The sequence below is a fragment of the Antennarius striatus genome, chromosome 24, assembly GCF_040054535.1.
Source record: "Antennarius striatus isolate MH-2024 chromosome 24, ASM4005453v1, whole genome shotgun sequence".
NCBI classification, from domain to species: Eukaryota; Metazoa; Chordata; class Actinopteri; order Lophiiformes; family Antennariidae; genus Antennarius; species Antennarius striatus.
In genome coordinates, this window is record NC_090799.1 from 9,221,161 (window position 1) to 9,237,558 (window position 16,398).

The following is a 16,398-nucleotide window of genomic DNA, read 5'->3' on the forward strand; positions in this document are numbered from 1 at the left end:
CAATGATTTCCCAATGATAACTAGATTCAAAAAATATAAGGAGGGTTGTATCCATCACTGGTGGATCTATCAGTTACACAGAAATGTGTGTCAGCAGGTCAACAGTGTGTGTGTGTGTGTGTGTGTGTGTGTGTGTGTGTGTGTGTGTGTGTGTGTGTGTGTGTGTGTGTGTGTGTGTGTGTGTGTGTGTGTGTGTGTGTGTATGTGTGTGTGTGTGTGTGTTAAAAGCTCTGCAACACCATGAACGTCTGAATGGGACTAGAACAGAACAGGGAAGACGGAGACTGTGTGAACCAGTAGAACCTGCTTTTCAAACACATTTGATTCTGCTCATTCTTTACCCAGTACCCCCCCCCTACCCAACCCCCTCTCCACACACCCCCAGGCCGACCTCCACATTGCTCTCCTTAACATCTGACCAGGTGAGAAAGAGCGCTCTGAGACATCCAGGTGAGGAGGACCTCAGCACAGACGAGGAACCGTCCCGGCCCCCCCAGCCTTACCTCCTGCTGAACAGCTTGAGTCCACTGAGAGACTTGGAGCAGCCGCTCAGCGTTTCCTTCTCCTCTTCCACACAAACAGGAGGGGGTAAGAAGACCTCTGGGGGGAGCGTGGAGGAGGACGGCAGGGAGGAGCTCGAGGACGACGACGCGGAACTGAGTTCTCCTTTGGCGTTCGTCAATCCTTCTTCTTCACTTTCGGTCTCTCCTCTTCTTTCTTGAGAAACCTCGAGTCTCGTCTCGCATCTGAGACCAGAATCCGGGTCCGGATCCATAACCACAACGTGTTCAGATGCTCTAGTCTTGGGTTTCTGTCAACTTATAAAGTCCAACACGTTCCAAAGGAGGATTGTGAAGATTCCTTGAAGTGTTTTATATGTTCCTCAAGGAATTCTCGGGATTTCTCAAAAAGTTCAAACCCTCTGGACTCCAGGTCATTTGAAGCCACCATCCTGGAAACAGTTCCTCTCACCAACGCGGGTCAGACTCCAGATGTTCAGGTCAAATCCCAGCTATGAGAACGTTCTCATAGTCTGGAACGCCAAGACTGTCCAACCACAAGACTCCAAGACTGTCCAACCACAAGACTCCAAGACTGTCCAACCACAAGACTCCAAGACTGTCCAACCACAAGACAACACCCTGAGACAACAGTACAGGTGGTGATATGAACACCGAGGCACAGGTGCTCTGGTACACAGGCGCTCTGCATCAGGTGCTGCAGCGACACAAACGTTCCACTAACTCTGACCAGCGTTTAGACAGGTCCCAACCGTCCTGGAGTACGTCGTTCTGGGGTGAACCTGCACCAGGACGTCAAACATGGCTGCTGTTAACGCTAGAAAGTCAATAATCCTCGGGCTAAAGGTCTTTCCCTGGCCAAACAAGGTGTGTGTGTGTGTGTGTGTGTGTGTGTGTGTGTGTGTGTGTGTGTGTGTGTGTGTGTGTGTGTTTAACTGCGTGTGTGTGTGATTAGTGTTGGGTCCTGACAGAGGGATAATCCCTCCCTGCATTCCACTCCACGTCTCCCACTCAGCCGCAGTGTGTGTTCAGTGTGTGTTCAGTGTGTGTTCAGTGTGTGTTCAGTGTGTGTTCAGTGTGTGTTCCACTTCCTGTGACTCTTCCCTGATCTGTTCTTCAGCTCCTCGTCCCTCTTCTCATTCACGCTGCTCTTCTTCTCTCTTCTCCAGGACGTCTCCTCCTCCTCCTCTCTCTCATCTTCTTCACTTCCTGTCTGTTTTTAGCTGTACTCCATTCAGCAGCACGTTGACACACAGCTCACACACACACACTCACACACACACACACAGACAATGGGACTCCACTACTCACTCAGTTAAAACCAGGAAGTACATGATGACAGGAGCAGGGCCTTGCCGTTTAACTGCCCCGTCACATGCCTGACTGAAACTCTCACACACTAACTACTGCTTACTGTTATGTTCTTAAGCTCCCCCTCCCTCTCATACACACGTGTGTGTGTGTGTGTGTGTATGTGTGTGTGTGTGTGTTTGTAAGAGAGAGAGAGCGTACACTGACATCTAATCTAATATATAAAATGTTTGTGTTGGCTCACAGCAGCGCTGATGTATTATTGCTATAAGTTTTCATTATAATTACACACCCACCACTATTATATTACTGTGCAGCAATAACTGGAGCAAATATAAACATGTAAATTTGCTCGGGGCTGATGTTCTGTTCCGGCGAAATGAAAACTGCACAAGCAGGTCTGAAACAAGATTATATCGGAATTAACCATAAATGAATTCAGGTGTTATTGAATACAAACACGAGTTCAGACAGAGATCAGTGCCGCTAATGCGTCTGCTGGGCACAACTCACTGGATTCTTTCATTTACACTTCATTAAATCCCTGAAAAGTCATGTATATAAATGCACGAGCACAGCATTTATTGGTATTCTGGGGTAGGATGGTGGCAGATGAGTGGTTATAAAGGGTTTTTTGTTTTGGGATAAATTTGCAGATATTATCCAACCCTGACAAAGATGAAAAAGAGACACTAGTGAGGGAAATGAGAAGGCAAATGAATACAAAGAAATGTAGGTCAAAATAATTCTAAGGAAGGTAAGATGAGTGAAGTCATGTGTTATACTGCCCCCTAGTGTCTGGTCATAGTTTGACAGTCATTTCCTCCATCACACAGGTTCTTCTCAGCCTGGTTTGAAGGTTTGTCTGATGACAGAATGTTTTATCGCACATTTTGATCTTTCTCAGTGTGTTCATCGCATATTTTTCCAGATTTCTACAGTTGAATGTCGACTGTCTTGCAAGTGAAAATAAATAAATCCAACAATAACAGAAGAACTATGGTGCTGGGTATTTCCTAGAGGAAGTGACAGCCAGGAGAAAATATTTCTCACTTCTAATAGTAGGTTGTAAATAGGGCACCTCCCTGCTGTGGGTGAAACACCGAGACAATCAATGAAGACAGAGGACTATTATAATAGAGAAAGGAGGAAATTGAGGAATAAAAGGCCTTTTTCACATCGTCCCCCGCAGTGGGTTTGTTCACACGCTGAACTATTCCCACACCTCCACACCACACAATGGGAGACACCTCGATTTTTGTGAGGTCAGACAAAGGAAAAAGACGGAGGCAGAGAGAGACGGACAGCAATCTGTGTCACATGTGTCAAACTCATAGCCGGGGGGCCAAACAGGGCCCTCCACATCATTTTATGTGGCCCGCGAGAGCATAAAAGGTAAAGTGTAAAAATAAATAGGTCAAAAGTGTGCTAAGCCCATTTTAACATTGACAAAAACTTTCAGATGTAACTGAATGTCTTCCTTACAGGACTAATAAATAATAGTAATATCATTATTATTATTATTATTAATAATAATATTAATATTAATAATAATAATAACCGTAATAATAATAATCGTAATAATAATAATAATAATAATAATAATCGTAATAATAATCGTAATAATAATAATAATAATAATAATGGCCAATCAGAACTACTTTTATTCTAAATATCTCTTGTCTATTTTTCTGCAGTAAAAGCTGTTCTGGAAAAGAAAAAAAGTAAAATATGCATCTGTGTTTCCTGTTAAAGCCCCTGTGTAAGATTTCAACACTCTTACACAAAAACAAACAAACTCATAAAAATAATTATACAGCTTCCCATGACTATAATGCAAACACTTTTTACAAATTCATGAATTAAATATAATTATCACGTGTTCCCTTTTCACCACATCCAGAGTAGAGTTACAGTCTCTCCCCTGTTTCCATTAATTCCTCTCAGTTAAAGTGGTTAAACTTTATTTAGTATTTTAGATGAATATTTAATCAGACTTCAAATTGAACACATCATTTATTAAACATGAATTACTTTAAACACCATATGATCTTAAAAAGTCATAAATAAAATATCAAACAAGCCTCCAGTCTGCAGCTGGTCAGCAGATTTCCTCTGGATGGTAAACCTCCCTTAAAAATATTAGAACTGCACACAGTGATGATATCCTGAGTCTAGCAGAAAGGATATTTAACACTAAACACAAATGTACAATAATAATACATATGGCATGTCCAGTCATGTTCAGAACTCTATGGAGGGATTTAAATCCTAGACCAGGATCTACTATTAAGATCCAGTAAGTCAATAGTTAAATACAAATATATAGGTTTACATACTTTAAAATAAAATAAAAAAATCTTTAAAGTCACATTTTTATGTTTTTGGAATAACTAATCTGACACAAAATGAATCTGTTTATGAACATCATTTTTCTTCTTGTCTCTTTTTTTTTGTAAAGACTCTAAATTAGTAATGAATTCAAACAGAAAGCTTAAGTTTCTGATTTTGATTATCTGAAAACTCTCAACTGGTGTTGGAGAAGCTGATTGGACGAGACGTAAAAACATCTTTAATCCTTCTTCAAAATCAATCTTGAAGAATTACCGTGATCTGGACGAATGACAGTCGACACGATCACCTGGGTTCAAATCAATTAAAAGAAAGCATTCATGAAAAGTGGTTTGTATATTTTCTGGTGTTTTATTTTTTAAGTCAAATCCTACAATTTTGAGTTGTATTTCATTCTTTTTTTACTCTTTTTTTACTTTGTTAAATTATTGCACTGCAGAGACATCATTTCCCAGAAATGATGTCTCTGGTCAAAGTGTGAATCTATTGATATCTGATATCCGGATTAGACAAACAGTTGGATTGTGGGATATGGGGTTTGGTTTTCCTGCTGCCGACAACAAAACAATAAGAAAGATCCCCTTTCAGCTCAGGGGAAATGTTAATGTTGTGTTTTCATTCTTATCCCGGGTGTTTGTGTCGTTCTGGAGGAGGTGAGAAGGTCCAGACACCCTCAGCCTGCTTCTGGTGTCACCGTCATCATGAGTCATAATCTCAATATAAATTAGAATATTCCCTAATCCAGATGGGATTGTGTGAGTTGGGGGGGGGGGGGGGGTTGGGGGATGGGACAGCCTGTCATGATTTAATTCTCCCGGCTCACCAGAGGAATTGTGTAATGATTAGAGATGGTCAGAGTGATTCTTTTTATCGTGAGGTGGATCAGAACGGAAACTATCGTTTATAATAAAAGTTCCTGTTTTGACGAGGCAGAGTTTAACAAAATGGATTGAAAAAAAGTAAAAATCATTTAACTAACCTGGAAAACTCACCTCATCAATGATCATTTCCTCCACTTCTATTTAAAAAAAAATCTCAAATTCACCTTTTGTGCTAAAAAAACTGAAATGAACTTTAATATCATTTTACAAAAATCATACTCTAAATTCATAAACATGTGCATGTATTGTTGCTTAGAGAAGAAAAAATACACACACACACACACACACACACACACACACACACACACACACACACACACACACACACACACACACACACACAGACCACAACTCTTCCTTGTAGCTTCTACACTGACTGGGGAGGCTGTGTTCAGTGGGTTTATTCCTGTTTTAGTGACACACAACACAACTCAACACAAAATTGAACACAATCAGACATTTTAACGTAAAACACGAAACTTGTTCCTGAATTAAAAAACGCTCAGAAACCCCCGGAGAGACGAGCGCAGCTCCGGGAGGAGGAGCCGCCGGGGCGTGAAGGACACTGGGCTCCGTTTGGGTCAACATTCAGGTAAAACGGGTGAGCAGGAAGTGGGACACGGGGTTTTTTTTTGTAAATGTGTGTTTTGTTTCCTACCTGTAGGACACCTGCTTCCTGAAGTTCAGCTGCTGGGACTCTGCCGGCCCCCAGACGGGGTCCTCGCCCCCCAGCTGCTCTGCGCCCTGGATGAACCAACCGGGTGTTAAATCCAGATTCTACACTTCATTCACAACTTTATTATTAAATCAGCTTGCCCTGATAGAAAGGAGAGTGTGTTCTGTTCTTTTCGAACAGTTTCATGAAGTACTTCACCACGCACACACCTGACTCCTGCCCGGGCTCAGCGCGTCTCCCTCGGCGGAGATCGCGTCCTCCTCCTCGGCCACGTCCTCCAGAGCGCGCCGCTCCAGAGCCGGAGACGCAGACTCCCTGATCATCCCTGTTGTTTTCTTTGTCCTGTTTGTCTGATTAATAGCGTTCCGATGTGGTTCCGGTACGATCCTCCCTCTGACGCCTCGACTCCTCCCTGTTCGGTCCGTCAGAGCCCCGGTTTGACGTCACAGGCGTGACGGAGACGCGCGTCCGAAGAATGAAGACGATCTGAACACTGCGTGAAGCTGCGCGCTCTCTCCTTCTCTCTCTCTATATAGTATATATTCAACTAATATATATATAACTAACATATGCAACTAATATATACAACTTATACAATTAATATATACAACTAATATATACAACAAACACATATACAGCTAATATATATACAACTAATATATAGAACTAATATATACAACTGATATATATACAACTAATATATACAACTAATATATACAACTGATATATATACAACTAATATGTATAACTAATATATACAGTACAACTAATATATATACAACTTATACAACTAATATATACAACTGATATATATACAACTAATATATACAGTACAACTAATATATATACAACTAATATATACAACTAATATATATACAACTAATATGTACAACTAATATATATACAACAAATATACGTATACAACTAATATATATACAACTAATATATATACAACGAACATATACAATTAATATATACAACTAATATATACAAATAATATATACAAATAATATATATCCAACTAATATATACAACTAATATATACAACTAATATATATATATATACAACTAATATATATACAACTAATATGTACAACTAATATATATACAACAAATATACGTATACAACTAATATATACAACTAATATACTGTACGTATACAACTAATATATATACAACTAAAATATACAATTAATATATACAACTAATATATACAACTAATATATACAACTAATATATGTACAACTAGTATATATACGACAATATATACAGTATATAGTAGCTATACTATATACATATATATACAGTATACGCACACAAACATATATATGCGGAATAATTCACATCTGTTCTGTAAAGGCTAGTTTGAAAGCACAGTTTTCCGTGTGTGTACGTGTGTGTATGTGTGTGTGTGTGTGTGTGTGTGTGTGTGTGTGTGTGTGTGTGTGTGTGTGTGTGTGTGTGTGTGTGTGTGTGTGTGTGTGTGTGTGTGTGTGTAGATGTTGAGCTATTGTTTGTCTGTTGTGTATCACACCCTCTTTGATGAGTGATTGGTATTAGTTTCATATAAAGTCTAGAATGAGTACATGAGTACACACACACACACACACACACACACACACATAAAATCATGAATATTCATACAGATAAAAACACATGATAATGTGTGTATGGATCGAAGACAGCAGGAGGAGGAGACTGGAGTCTATGGCGGGAACCAACAACCTACAACCAACAACCAACAACCAATAACCACACAGCTTGAATAGAGCGATGCCCCAGAGTGGAAGAAGATGGTTCAAGAAGATGGTTTATGGTCTGTAATATTCAGTCTGACCCCTAAAAGCATTTTATGACCTCACACCAGAGCTGGCTGGTCAGCAGGGGGCGACACTACATCTCCCATGTCGTTGACCTCTGTTGGTATTAGTCACCTGTTTTAGTTTCTTTTCATTTATTCATAGAAATATTATCCAAACCTGACCATATATGAAAAATTACACCCACCCCTAAATCATAAATAACTGATAAAAGTATTTGGGAAGCTCAGTGTGATTTTACGAGCCCCGCCCTGATCTGATTACTGTCAGGCCTGTTGAAACACAACCCGGAACCCGTCTGACTGAGACAAGGAGGAGAAATGTTCTCTATGTTCTCCCCAGGTCTGACTGGGTTCACCCCCCACCCCCAAAAACACACACCTGAGCTGAACTGGTCACACCAAATCCATCAGTAGCTGTGAGAGTGGCCCTGTGATGAGCTGGCGTCTCATCCAGGGTGTACCCCACCTCTTTCCATGTATATTGCAGCTGCAACCTGATTCAAGGTGTGGATAGAACATTATAGATAAAATAAATAAATAAACAAACAAATAAATAATGTCTGTTGAGTGTGGGTGACTTTCAGATTATATTTTTAAAAATATTCAAAAGAAGCTTCTTAAAATTGACTGTTGATCTTTTTGTTGGTGCTTTAATTTTAATTAATTTTAATTGATTAAAATGCTGTAATTATAAACAACATTTTTAAATGACAAAGTCAGATTCACACTGTTCTAATCACATTATTGATCAGCATTAACTCATCAGTTTTTATAACATAATCAGTAAATATTGGAGATTGCCCGTTTTGCTTTAATTTGTAAAAAGCAGAAATCGGTGAATGAGTGTGTGTCCACTCTGCCAGGTTTCCAGATCGTCCACCAAAACAGCTTTCAGAGTGGGGTGGGGGGGTGGGGGCACATTGTCTGCTGCATTGATAAAAACCCAGAATGCTGACTCTCCTGGATTACAGCCGGTCTCATGGCATTTACGTCCGGTCCTCAAACCTAAACAACCTTCCAAAACTGCAGCTGAAAAAGTTCCAACCATCACTGCCCAGCTGAGCTCCTGGTCTGGGGGGGGGGACATGGAGCCGTTAAGCCCCTGTGATCGGAGCCAAAGGCCTGGAGGATTAAACTAATACAGGTGGCAGGAAGCCACCGATGGTTCAACAACAACCATGGAAGTGACCATTGTCATATTTTAGAATTTACTTTCAGTCACAGCTGTCACAACTTCTACATGTGAGGATTTTATTATAAAATCTATGCTGCATGTTTATTGTATATGTTGTGTCTCTCCCTTTATGCACTCCTTCACCTTAAGTTACCATCTGCTCGGGATTTTTGCCTATTTTTTCTTGGCTTCATCAATATCGTTCTTGCTCACGTTGGAATCAAAGCCTTGTGGATTTTAAAAGATGTAAAGTCTGGCTTTTTGTAACCAGTTATGAGAATGACTAAGAATGTGCTGGTGAAAATGAAAGGCAGTTAGAATCTTGAAAAAAAATTATCTAAATACTCTAATATTATACTGTATACAGTATATACATATATGTACACATATATTTACACGGTATTTAGAATTTTTTCTTAAAGATTCCAACTGCCTTTCATTTTCACCAGCACATTCTTAGCATATACTGTATATATATACCACCTTCTCCCAGCAGAGAAGCACCTTCAGTGGCAGACTGCTGTCACACAGCGCCTCCACAGAGAGGCTGAGGTCCTCTTTCATGCCCCGTGCCATCAGGGGGTACAATGACTCTCTCAGGAGGAGCGGGGGGGGTGTGGCAAGGTCAAAACGGGGTTGAATGGATTTAATTTAATTTAATTTTATACTGTTGATATTTTTTTTATTTTATACTGTTTTATATTTTAATTTAATTTTACACTGTTTATATTTTAATTTTATACTGTTTATATTTTAATTTTATACTGTTTATATTTTAATTTAATACTGTTATATTTTTTAATTTTATACTGTTTATTTTATTTTTTAATTTTATAGTGTTTATATTTTAGTTATAGTTTAGTATATAAGTCCTGTTAGCGCTGCATGTGTCTGTTAGTGTAGTGTATGTCTTGCGGTATGTCCTGTGATGTCAGTGTGTATATATATATATATATGCTCCTACTACCACGGGGACCACATTAACCTTGACCTTCCACATCTGTTCCAGCTGTTCTTTCAACCCTTGATATTTCTCATTCTTTTCGTGTTCCTTCTTCCTGATGTTGGCGTCAGCTGGAATCGCCACATCTATCACCACTGCTCTCTTCTGCTCTTTGTCCATCACCACTATGTCCGGTTTGTTAGCCAGCAGCTGTTTGTCGGTCTGGAAGCTGAAGTCCCACAGGATCTTAGCCTTGTCGTTCTCAACCACCTTCGGTGGTATGTCCCATTGGGATTTGGGTACTTCTAGTCCATACCGGGTACAGATGTTCCTGTACACTATCACAGCTACTTGGTTGTGCCGTTCCATGTATGCTGAGCTGGCGAGCATCTTACACCCTGCTACCACATGCTGGACTGACTCTGGGGCTTCTTTACATAGCCTGCACCTTGGGTCAGATCTACTGTGGTAGATATTGGCCTCTATTGCTCTTGTACTTAGGGCCTGTTCTTGTGCTGCCATGATCAGTGCCTCTGTGCTGTTTGTCAGTCCAGCTTTATTCAGCCATTGGTAGGTCTTCTTGATATCAGCCACTTCCTCTATCTGACGGTGGTACATGCCGTGTAGGGGCTTGTCCCTCCATGTTGTCTCCTCCTCTTCCTCCTCAGGTTTCTGCTGTCTAAGGCATTCACTGAGCAGTTCATCTGTTGGGGCCATCTTCCTCATGTACTCTTGGATTTTCGATGTTTCATCCTGGACAGTGGCCCTGATGCTCACTAGTCCTCGGCCTCCCTCTTTCGGCTTAGTGTACAGCCTCAGGATGCTGGACTTGGGGTGAAACCCTCCATGCATGGTGAGGAGCTTTCTAGTCTGGATATCTGTGGCTTCTATCTCCTCCTTTGGCCAGCTTATGATCCCAGCGGGGTATCTGATGACAGGCAGTGCATACATGTTGATGGCTCGGACCTTGTTCTTGCCATTCAGCTGACTTCTCAGGACTTGCCTTACTCTCTGGAGGTATTTGGCTGTGGATGACTTCCTTGCGGCCTCTTCATGGTTGCCATTAGCCTGTGGGATTCCAAGGTATTTGTAGCTGTCCTTGATGTCTTCTATCCTGCCCCCTGGTAGGTTGACCCCTTCAGTTCTGATCATCTTGCCTCTTCTTGATACCATCCGGCCACGTTTGTCTAATCCGAATGACATCCCTATGTCGTTGCTGTAGATCCTGGTGGTGTGGATCAGTGAGTCAATTTCTCGCTCATTCCTGGCATACAGCTTGATGTCATCCATGTAGAGGAGATGGCTGATTGTTGTCCCGCTTCGGAATTGGCATCCGTAGCCACTCTTTGTGATGATGTGACTGAGGGGGTTCAGGCCTATGCAGAACAGCAGTGGTGATAGTGCATCCCCTTGGTATATGCCGCACTTGATGTTAACTTGGGCAACTGGCTTGGAGTTAGTCTCCAGGGTTGTCTTCCACTTCCCCATTGAGTTCTTGATGAAGGCTCTTAGTGTCCTGTTGATCTTGTACAGTTCCAGACATTCCAGTATCCATGTGTGTGGCATTGAGTCGTAGGCTTTCTGGTAGTCAATCCAGGCGGTGCACAAGTTGGTCTGCCTATTCTTACAGTCTCTGTGTACTGCTCTGTCCACCAGTAGCTGGTGCTTGGCTCCCCTGGTGTTATTACCAACTCCTTTCTGTGCCCCACTCATATATTGACCCATGTGCCTACTCATCTTAGCTGCCATGATGCCTGACAGGAGCTTCCATGTTGTACTGAGACAGGTTAGTGGCCGGTAGTTGGATGGGGTAGATTCCTTCTGTGGGTCTGTCATGATCAGGACTGTCCTGCCTTCAGTCAACCATTCTGGGTGCGTCCCATCCCTTAGCAGCTGGTTCATCTGTGCTGCTAGACGCTCGTGGAGTGCTGTCAGCTTCTTTAGCCAGTATGTGTGGATCATATCGGGGCCCGGTGCTGACCAACTCTTCATCTTTGACACTCTTTCTTGGATGTCTGCCATTGAGATGGTTACTGATTCTTGTTCTGGGAGGCAGCTGTGGTCAGTCCTTAGGTCCACTAGCCACTGGGCATCGGTGTTGTGTGATGCATTTCTTTCCCATATGCCCTTCCAGTATTTCTCCACCTCAGCTCTTGGTGGGTCTGGCCGGATGCTATTTCCCTGCCACTGAGAGAACACCTTTGCTGGTTGAATGGAGAAGGTCTTGTTTATTCTCCTGGCCTCAATGTCCTTGGTGTATCGCTTCAGTCGGGTAGCCAGAGCCGTTAGTCTCTGTTTGGCAGTTTCGAGTGCTTCAGGTATGGAGAGCTTGCTGTATTTCCTGGGTGCCCCTTTATTAACCATGTTCCCCTTCTGTAGCTCGGCTAGCTGGCTGACTTCTCTCCGTGTCGCCTTTATCTTGGCCTCTAACCGTCTCTTCCATGGAGGGTATTGTTTGTTATGCCCTGTGTTGATCTTATATCCCAGCATTTCGAGGATTACTGTTGCTGTACTGTGGATCAGCTTGTTGGTCTCAGTTATGTTCCCTGTGGGGATGGTTCTTATTGCAGCATTCACATCTTCTAGCAGATCTTCTGAAGGTACTTGACAACTTAGCTTCGGTATTTGTCGGAGGCTCCAGGTTTCTATTGGGGTCACGATCTTCCTTCGCAGGTCAGCAGCTCTTGTATTGAGGCTGTCTATGTCTCTTGGGGCTTGGTACCCAATCACGGATTGTGGGGGGGTTGATATCCCCCCGCTGACCTGGCGTCCTGGCTCCCCCTTGCCGTAGCATTGTTGTTGTATTTCATCGATCTCTAGTTGTGACAGCAGTTTTCGGTTACGGATGTTGGAACACTGGGCTAACAGCTGTTTCTTCGTTAGCCTTGATTGTGGGTTTCGAAGCATCCATTGGTCCCACATTCGCCCCATATATCCCCTCTCTCTGGGATTACTTGTGTAGTAGCATTCCAACAACTCTGTATTCTCCGCCCTTGTCCATGTGTGTCTTGTTCCAGTAGCCCATTTCTCATCAGATTGCCCTGGTTCCCTAGCATCTGACGCGGACCTTGTTAATCCGGGCGACGTCCGAGCCGGTATGACTCTGTCATTATTGTGTTCACTCATATTTTTGAGGTAGGCTCGTATAGCATTAAGGGTCTTGCCTAAGGACCCTCACTGGATAGTGCCCGCCATGTCTGGGGTTCGAAGCCACGCCCACGCCCTCCTGCATTCCAGACCACGCCCCTTTCTGCATTTTGTGTACGTTGATATATATATATATATATATATATATATATATATATATATATATATATATATATATATATATATATATACACACACACTGATTTATATGTACGTATATATAAATCAGTGTTCTGCTTTGAAAATGACACTTGAGTACAACTGAATAGTTCTTTTGGAATTATCACCTGACTGCATCTAAGGATTTTTTTCATTATGAATGGAGATTATTTCCTTAATTATTTAAGTGTTTTGGCCTCTAGAAATTCTATAAATAGTGAGCATTGCTTTCACACTTAGCTGTTGTTGCTAACGGCCACCTAAACAAGCAATATCGCTTCTCTAAAAGTGGCGACACGGCCTCACTTCACAGACGTCAAGTTTGGTTTCAGCTGCAATCATGTGATCAACGTCTGTTCAACACACAATAATAGACCGTCACACATCAGAAAGCAATAAGCAATCATTAAAAAACAAACTTTTTCAGCGGTAAGAAGAGACCTAAAGATTGGAACAGATGCAGCAGGAGAGCCTGTGTCATTACTTTGCTTCCTGACCGTATTGTCCTGGTTCTGCGCCCCCCCCCCCCAGCCCTCAGGGTTTGTTTTGGCAGCTCTGGGTGTCTGCTGTGTATGTGTTCATTTTCACCCCTGATTCTGCTGACGCGGCCCGACCCACCATGAGATAATTCCATTCCAAAGGGATCCTGGCTAAAGCCTCTCTTTCTGGCTCTCAGGTATAAAAAGAGGCGTCATCCGCATACAGAGAACGAATCGCTGCGGAAACATCCCTCGCTCTTCATCCACATTTCGTTCTCTCTATCTTGCCTCGCATCCCTTCTCCTACCTGCTGAACTTCTGAGCAGGTCAACCTATCATCCTAAGCCAAGCCAAACCAGGATAGATCCAACCGCCTCTGATCACCATGGATATTTCCATCCAACGCCCCTGGTTCAGACGCAACCTGAGTTCAGCCTACCCCGCCCGACTCTTCGACCAGTTTTTTGGAGAGGGCATGTTTGACTTTGACCTCTACCCCTACACCACCTCCACCATCAGCCCCTATTACAGACAGTCACTGTTCCGCAGCTTCTTGGATTCTTCCAACTCTGGCATCTCTGAGGTAAAGATGGTAGACTTAAGCTATTTCATGTTCGAAAGAACATCACAACTCTACAAACTAATATTAGTGTGTGTGTTCATAGAGTACCAGACAGACAGCAGAGGATTGTGTTTATCTGTGTCAGAACCAGAATGTTCTTGATGGTGTTGAGACAACACCAAAAGTCATTTTGTTCAAGTTAATTGTTAAATTCAATTTGATACAACTCAAAAAAATTGATTTTACAGCAAGTGTAAATAGTGATGAGACTCTTTCCTTTTCCTTGTCCTGATGGTTGCTCAGTTGACTTTGTGCTTGTTAGTTTGTTTTGGAAGGCTTTAAGTTGCATTAAGTTGCTCTGTATTCAAACATAACTTTTGTGTTTGATTCTAATTTATTTCTACACAACTACGGAAACCAAACCTTCCAAAAATTACAAGATCGATTGCTTAAAACAGTCTTTTGACGACGTAACAAATCCAATAAGACTATACTTGTGTGTCCCTCAGGTGAGGTCCGACAGGGATAAGTTTACAATCTACCTAGATGTCAAGCACTTCTCTCCTGATGACCTCAGTGTGAAAATCACAGACGACTACGTGGAGATCCAGGGCAAGCATGGAGAAAGACAGGTAGAGTTCTTCATCTTTATTTAAATGTGGAGCAAAAATATGCAGATGAATGTGTCCTGTTGGGTTAATAACACTAAAAAATGCACTTAAATGATGCAGCTGTAGCAGCGAAGGTCATCTGTAAGTTTATTCAACCACAATTTCTGTTAAGTTATACCAAGACAACACTTTCAAGGAAAATACTGTATTTTTTTACTGCACATTTATTTGATAATGTTATTAAGTACTTAGTTCAATATATGTAATCAACAAAAGTATTATGATGTTGTTTTTGATTAAGTTAATCAAATGATTTTCCTTATCGAAATTGACAATTTGCCCAGTAGATAATCTACAGCAACAACTGCATCAATATTTATATATAATCCATCCTATTCTACAGAACACTTTACTTTTGGCACTTTGGGAGTTTTAAAAATATATTTGAAAAGTCGCGATGATTCAATTATCAGTGGACATATTCCTAGAGGGAGTTCTCAGGTTGAAATATTATGTGTGCAAATTCATATTCACTAGTTCAGTGTTCTAAAATGGGGGGAAAATGCTCCCCCTGCTGGACAAACTGAACAATTATCTGCAGCTCACTGTAAATGCTGATATATAAAATAAGATAAGATATATACTGTGTTATATGATAGCTAGAAGAATGTGTGCATGCCTTCATGTTTCTTTTGCGTTGAGTATTTTAATGGTATTTAATTGTATTTTGTGTGACAAAAGAAAAGGTGATCAGACAACAACATATGACTGAAAGTTCAAAATATGAAACCTTAAATCCATAATATTGAGCAATGGATCATTTATATTAAATCTGTCATTTATAATGAACGTTTCCTTTATTCATTCCTAAATCTGCTGTTTTTCAGGACGATCACGGTTACATTTCTCGTGAGTTTCACCGCCGCTACCGCCTCCCTTCCAATACTGACCAATCAGCAATCACCTGCACCCTATCACCTGATGGCCTGCTGACTCTGACTGGTCCAAAGGTCATGGGGGGCAGCGAACCCAGTCGCACCGACCGTAACATCCCCGTCGCCCGTGACGACAAGACCAACGCCGCTGCCTCCTCTTAGAGGCCGACAGAATCTCTATCCTCCACCCCCCCCCACTTCTACCCCCATCCTTTAGATGACTTTGGCGTCTTCCTCGTTTCTCTTCCTCCTCTGTAGATTTTTCTTAGAAAATGATTACAGTTAGTGTCACTGTTAGAAATTAACGCAAGTAATGGGTGGCTGGACTTGTTAAGAACAGACTTTAGTGATATATTCTGCTTTTTGTCATTATTCTGTGTTAAATCACGTCCTGCAGATACTTTGGGTTAACTTTGGAGGTAAATCTTGTGTCTCCATCAGTCAAAAATTCTGGCTGCTTCCATTGTTGTGCTATTTGACCCTCCTCCTTTCTTGTCTTCAACACATCCTGTAGTTTAGGCCTCGTTCATTGGAAACCTGCTGGATACCTGTTGTTACACTAAAGAAATAATAAAGTTGTACAATTCACAAAAAAAAGCTCCTGTTTTGTTAATTTATTCAGATTTATTTTAATAAGTCTATCACCTTCATAGCCTGGATTAGAAATATCTTTTTTTTTTTTTAATCTTTTTTTTGTATTTGGAGATAAATATTGAAATGAAACATAAAAAGATCAAGATATGTTTTAAAAACCAAGAAGATTGAAATGTTAATAAAAAATGAAAACATTTCAACATCATGTATTCAGGATGGTCATCAGTCTGT

General features: G+C 41.3%; 2 protein-coding genes across 3 annotated transcripts in view; one reads left to right on the top strand and one right to left on the bottom strand.

The window, feature by feature from the left end:
* Positions 1-6,102, bottom strand: part of LOC137591162 (diacylglycerol kinase zeta-like) — a 41,339-nt gene extending 35,237 nt beyond the window's left edge. The window contains exons 1-2 of one of the 2 annotated variants that reach the window (XM_068308971.1): positions 5,951-6,102; positions 5,724-5,809 (exon numbers count right to left, since the gene is read on the bottom strand). In XM_068308971.1, the coding sequence (XP_068165072.1) occupies positions 5,724-5,809; positions 5,951-6,064 (200 nt within the window). In that variant the 5' untranslated portion in view covers positions 6,065-6,102. Of the gene's footprint in view, positions 1-503; positions 1,849-5,723; positions 5,810-5,950 lie in introns of those variants that run through there. The other variant, XM_068308970.1, reaches the window with a different exon arrangement.
* A 7,581-nt stretch (positions 6,103-13,683) lies between these two features.
* Positions 13,684-16,170, top strand: cryaa (crystallin, alpha A). The gene is made up of 3 exons (XM_068309551.1): positions 13,684-14,048; positions 14,537-14,659; positions 15,526-16,170. Exons 1-3 carry the CDS (start codon positions 13,851-13,853, stop codon positions 15,733-15,735), a joined length of 531 nt encoding a protein of 176 aa, XP_068165652.1. The 5' UTR covers positions 13,684-13,850; the 3' UTR covers positions 15,736-16,170.
* The last annotated feature ends 228 nt before the right edge of the window (positions 16,171-16,398 follow it).

What these genes read in the sequence shown, in the direction of transcription:
- cryaa (XM_068309551.1), top strand. Translation starts at nt 13,851, where the DNA reads ATGGATATTTCCATCCAACGCCCCTGGTTCAGACGCAACCTGAGTTCA. An exon ending in CCAACTCTGGCATCTCTGAG is followed by an intron (nt 14,049 to 14,536) that starts GTAAAGATGGTA and finishes TGTGTCCCTCAG; the next exon opens with GTGAGGTCCGACAGGGATAA. An exon ending in GCAAGCATGGAGAAAGACAG is followed by an intron (nt 14,660 to 15,525) that starts GTAGAGTTCTTC and finishes GCTGTTTTTCAG; the next exon opens with GACGATCACGGTTACATTTC.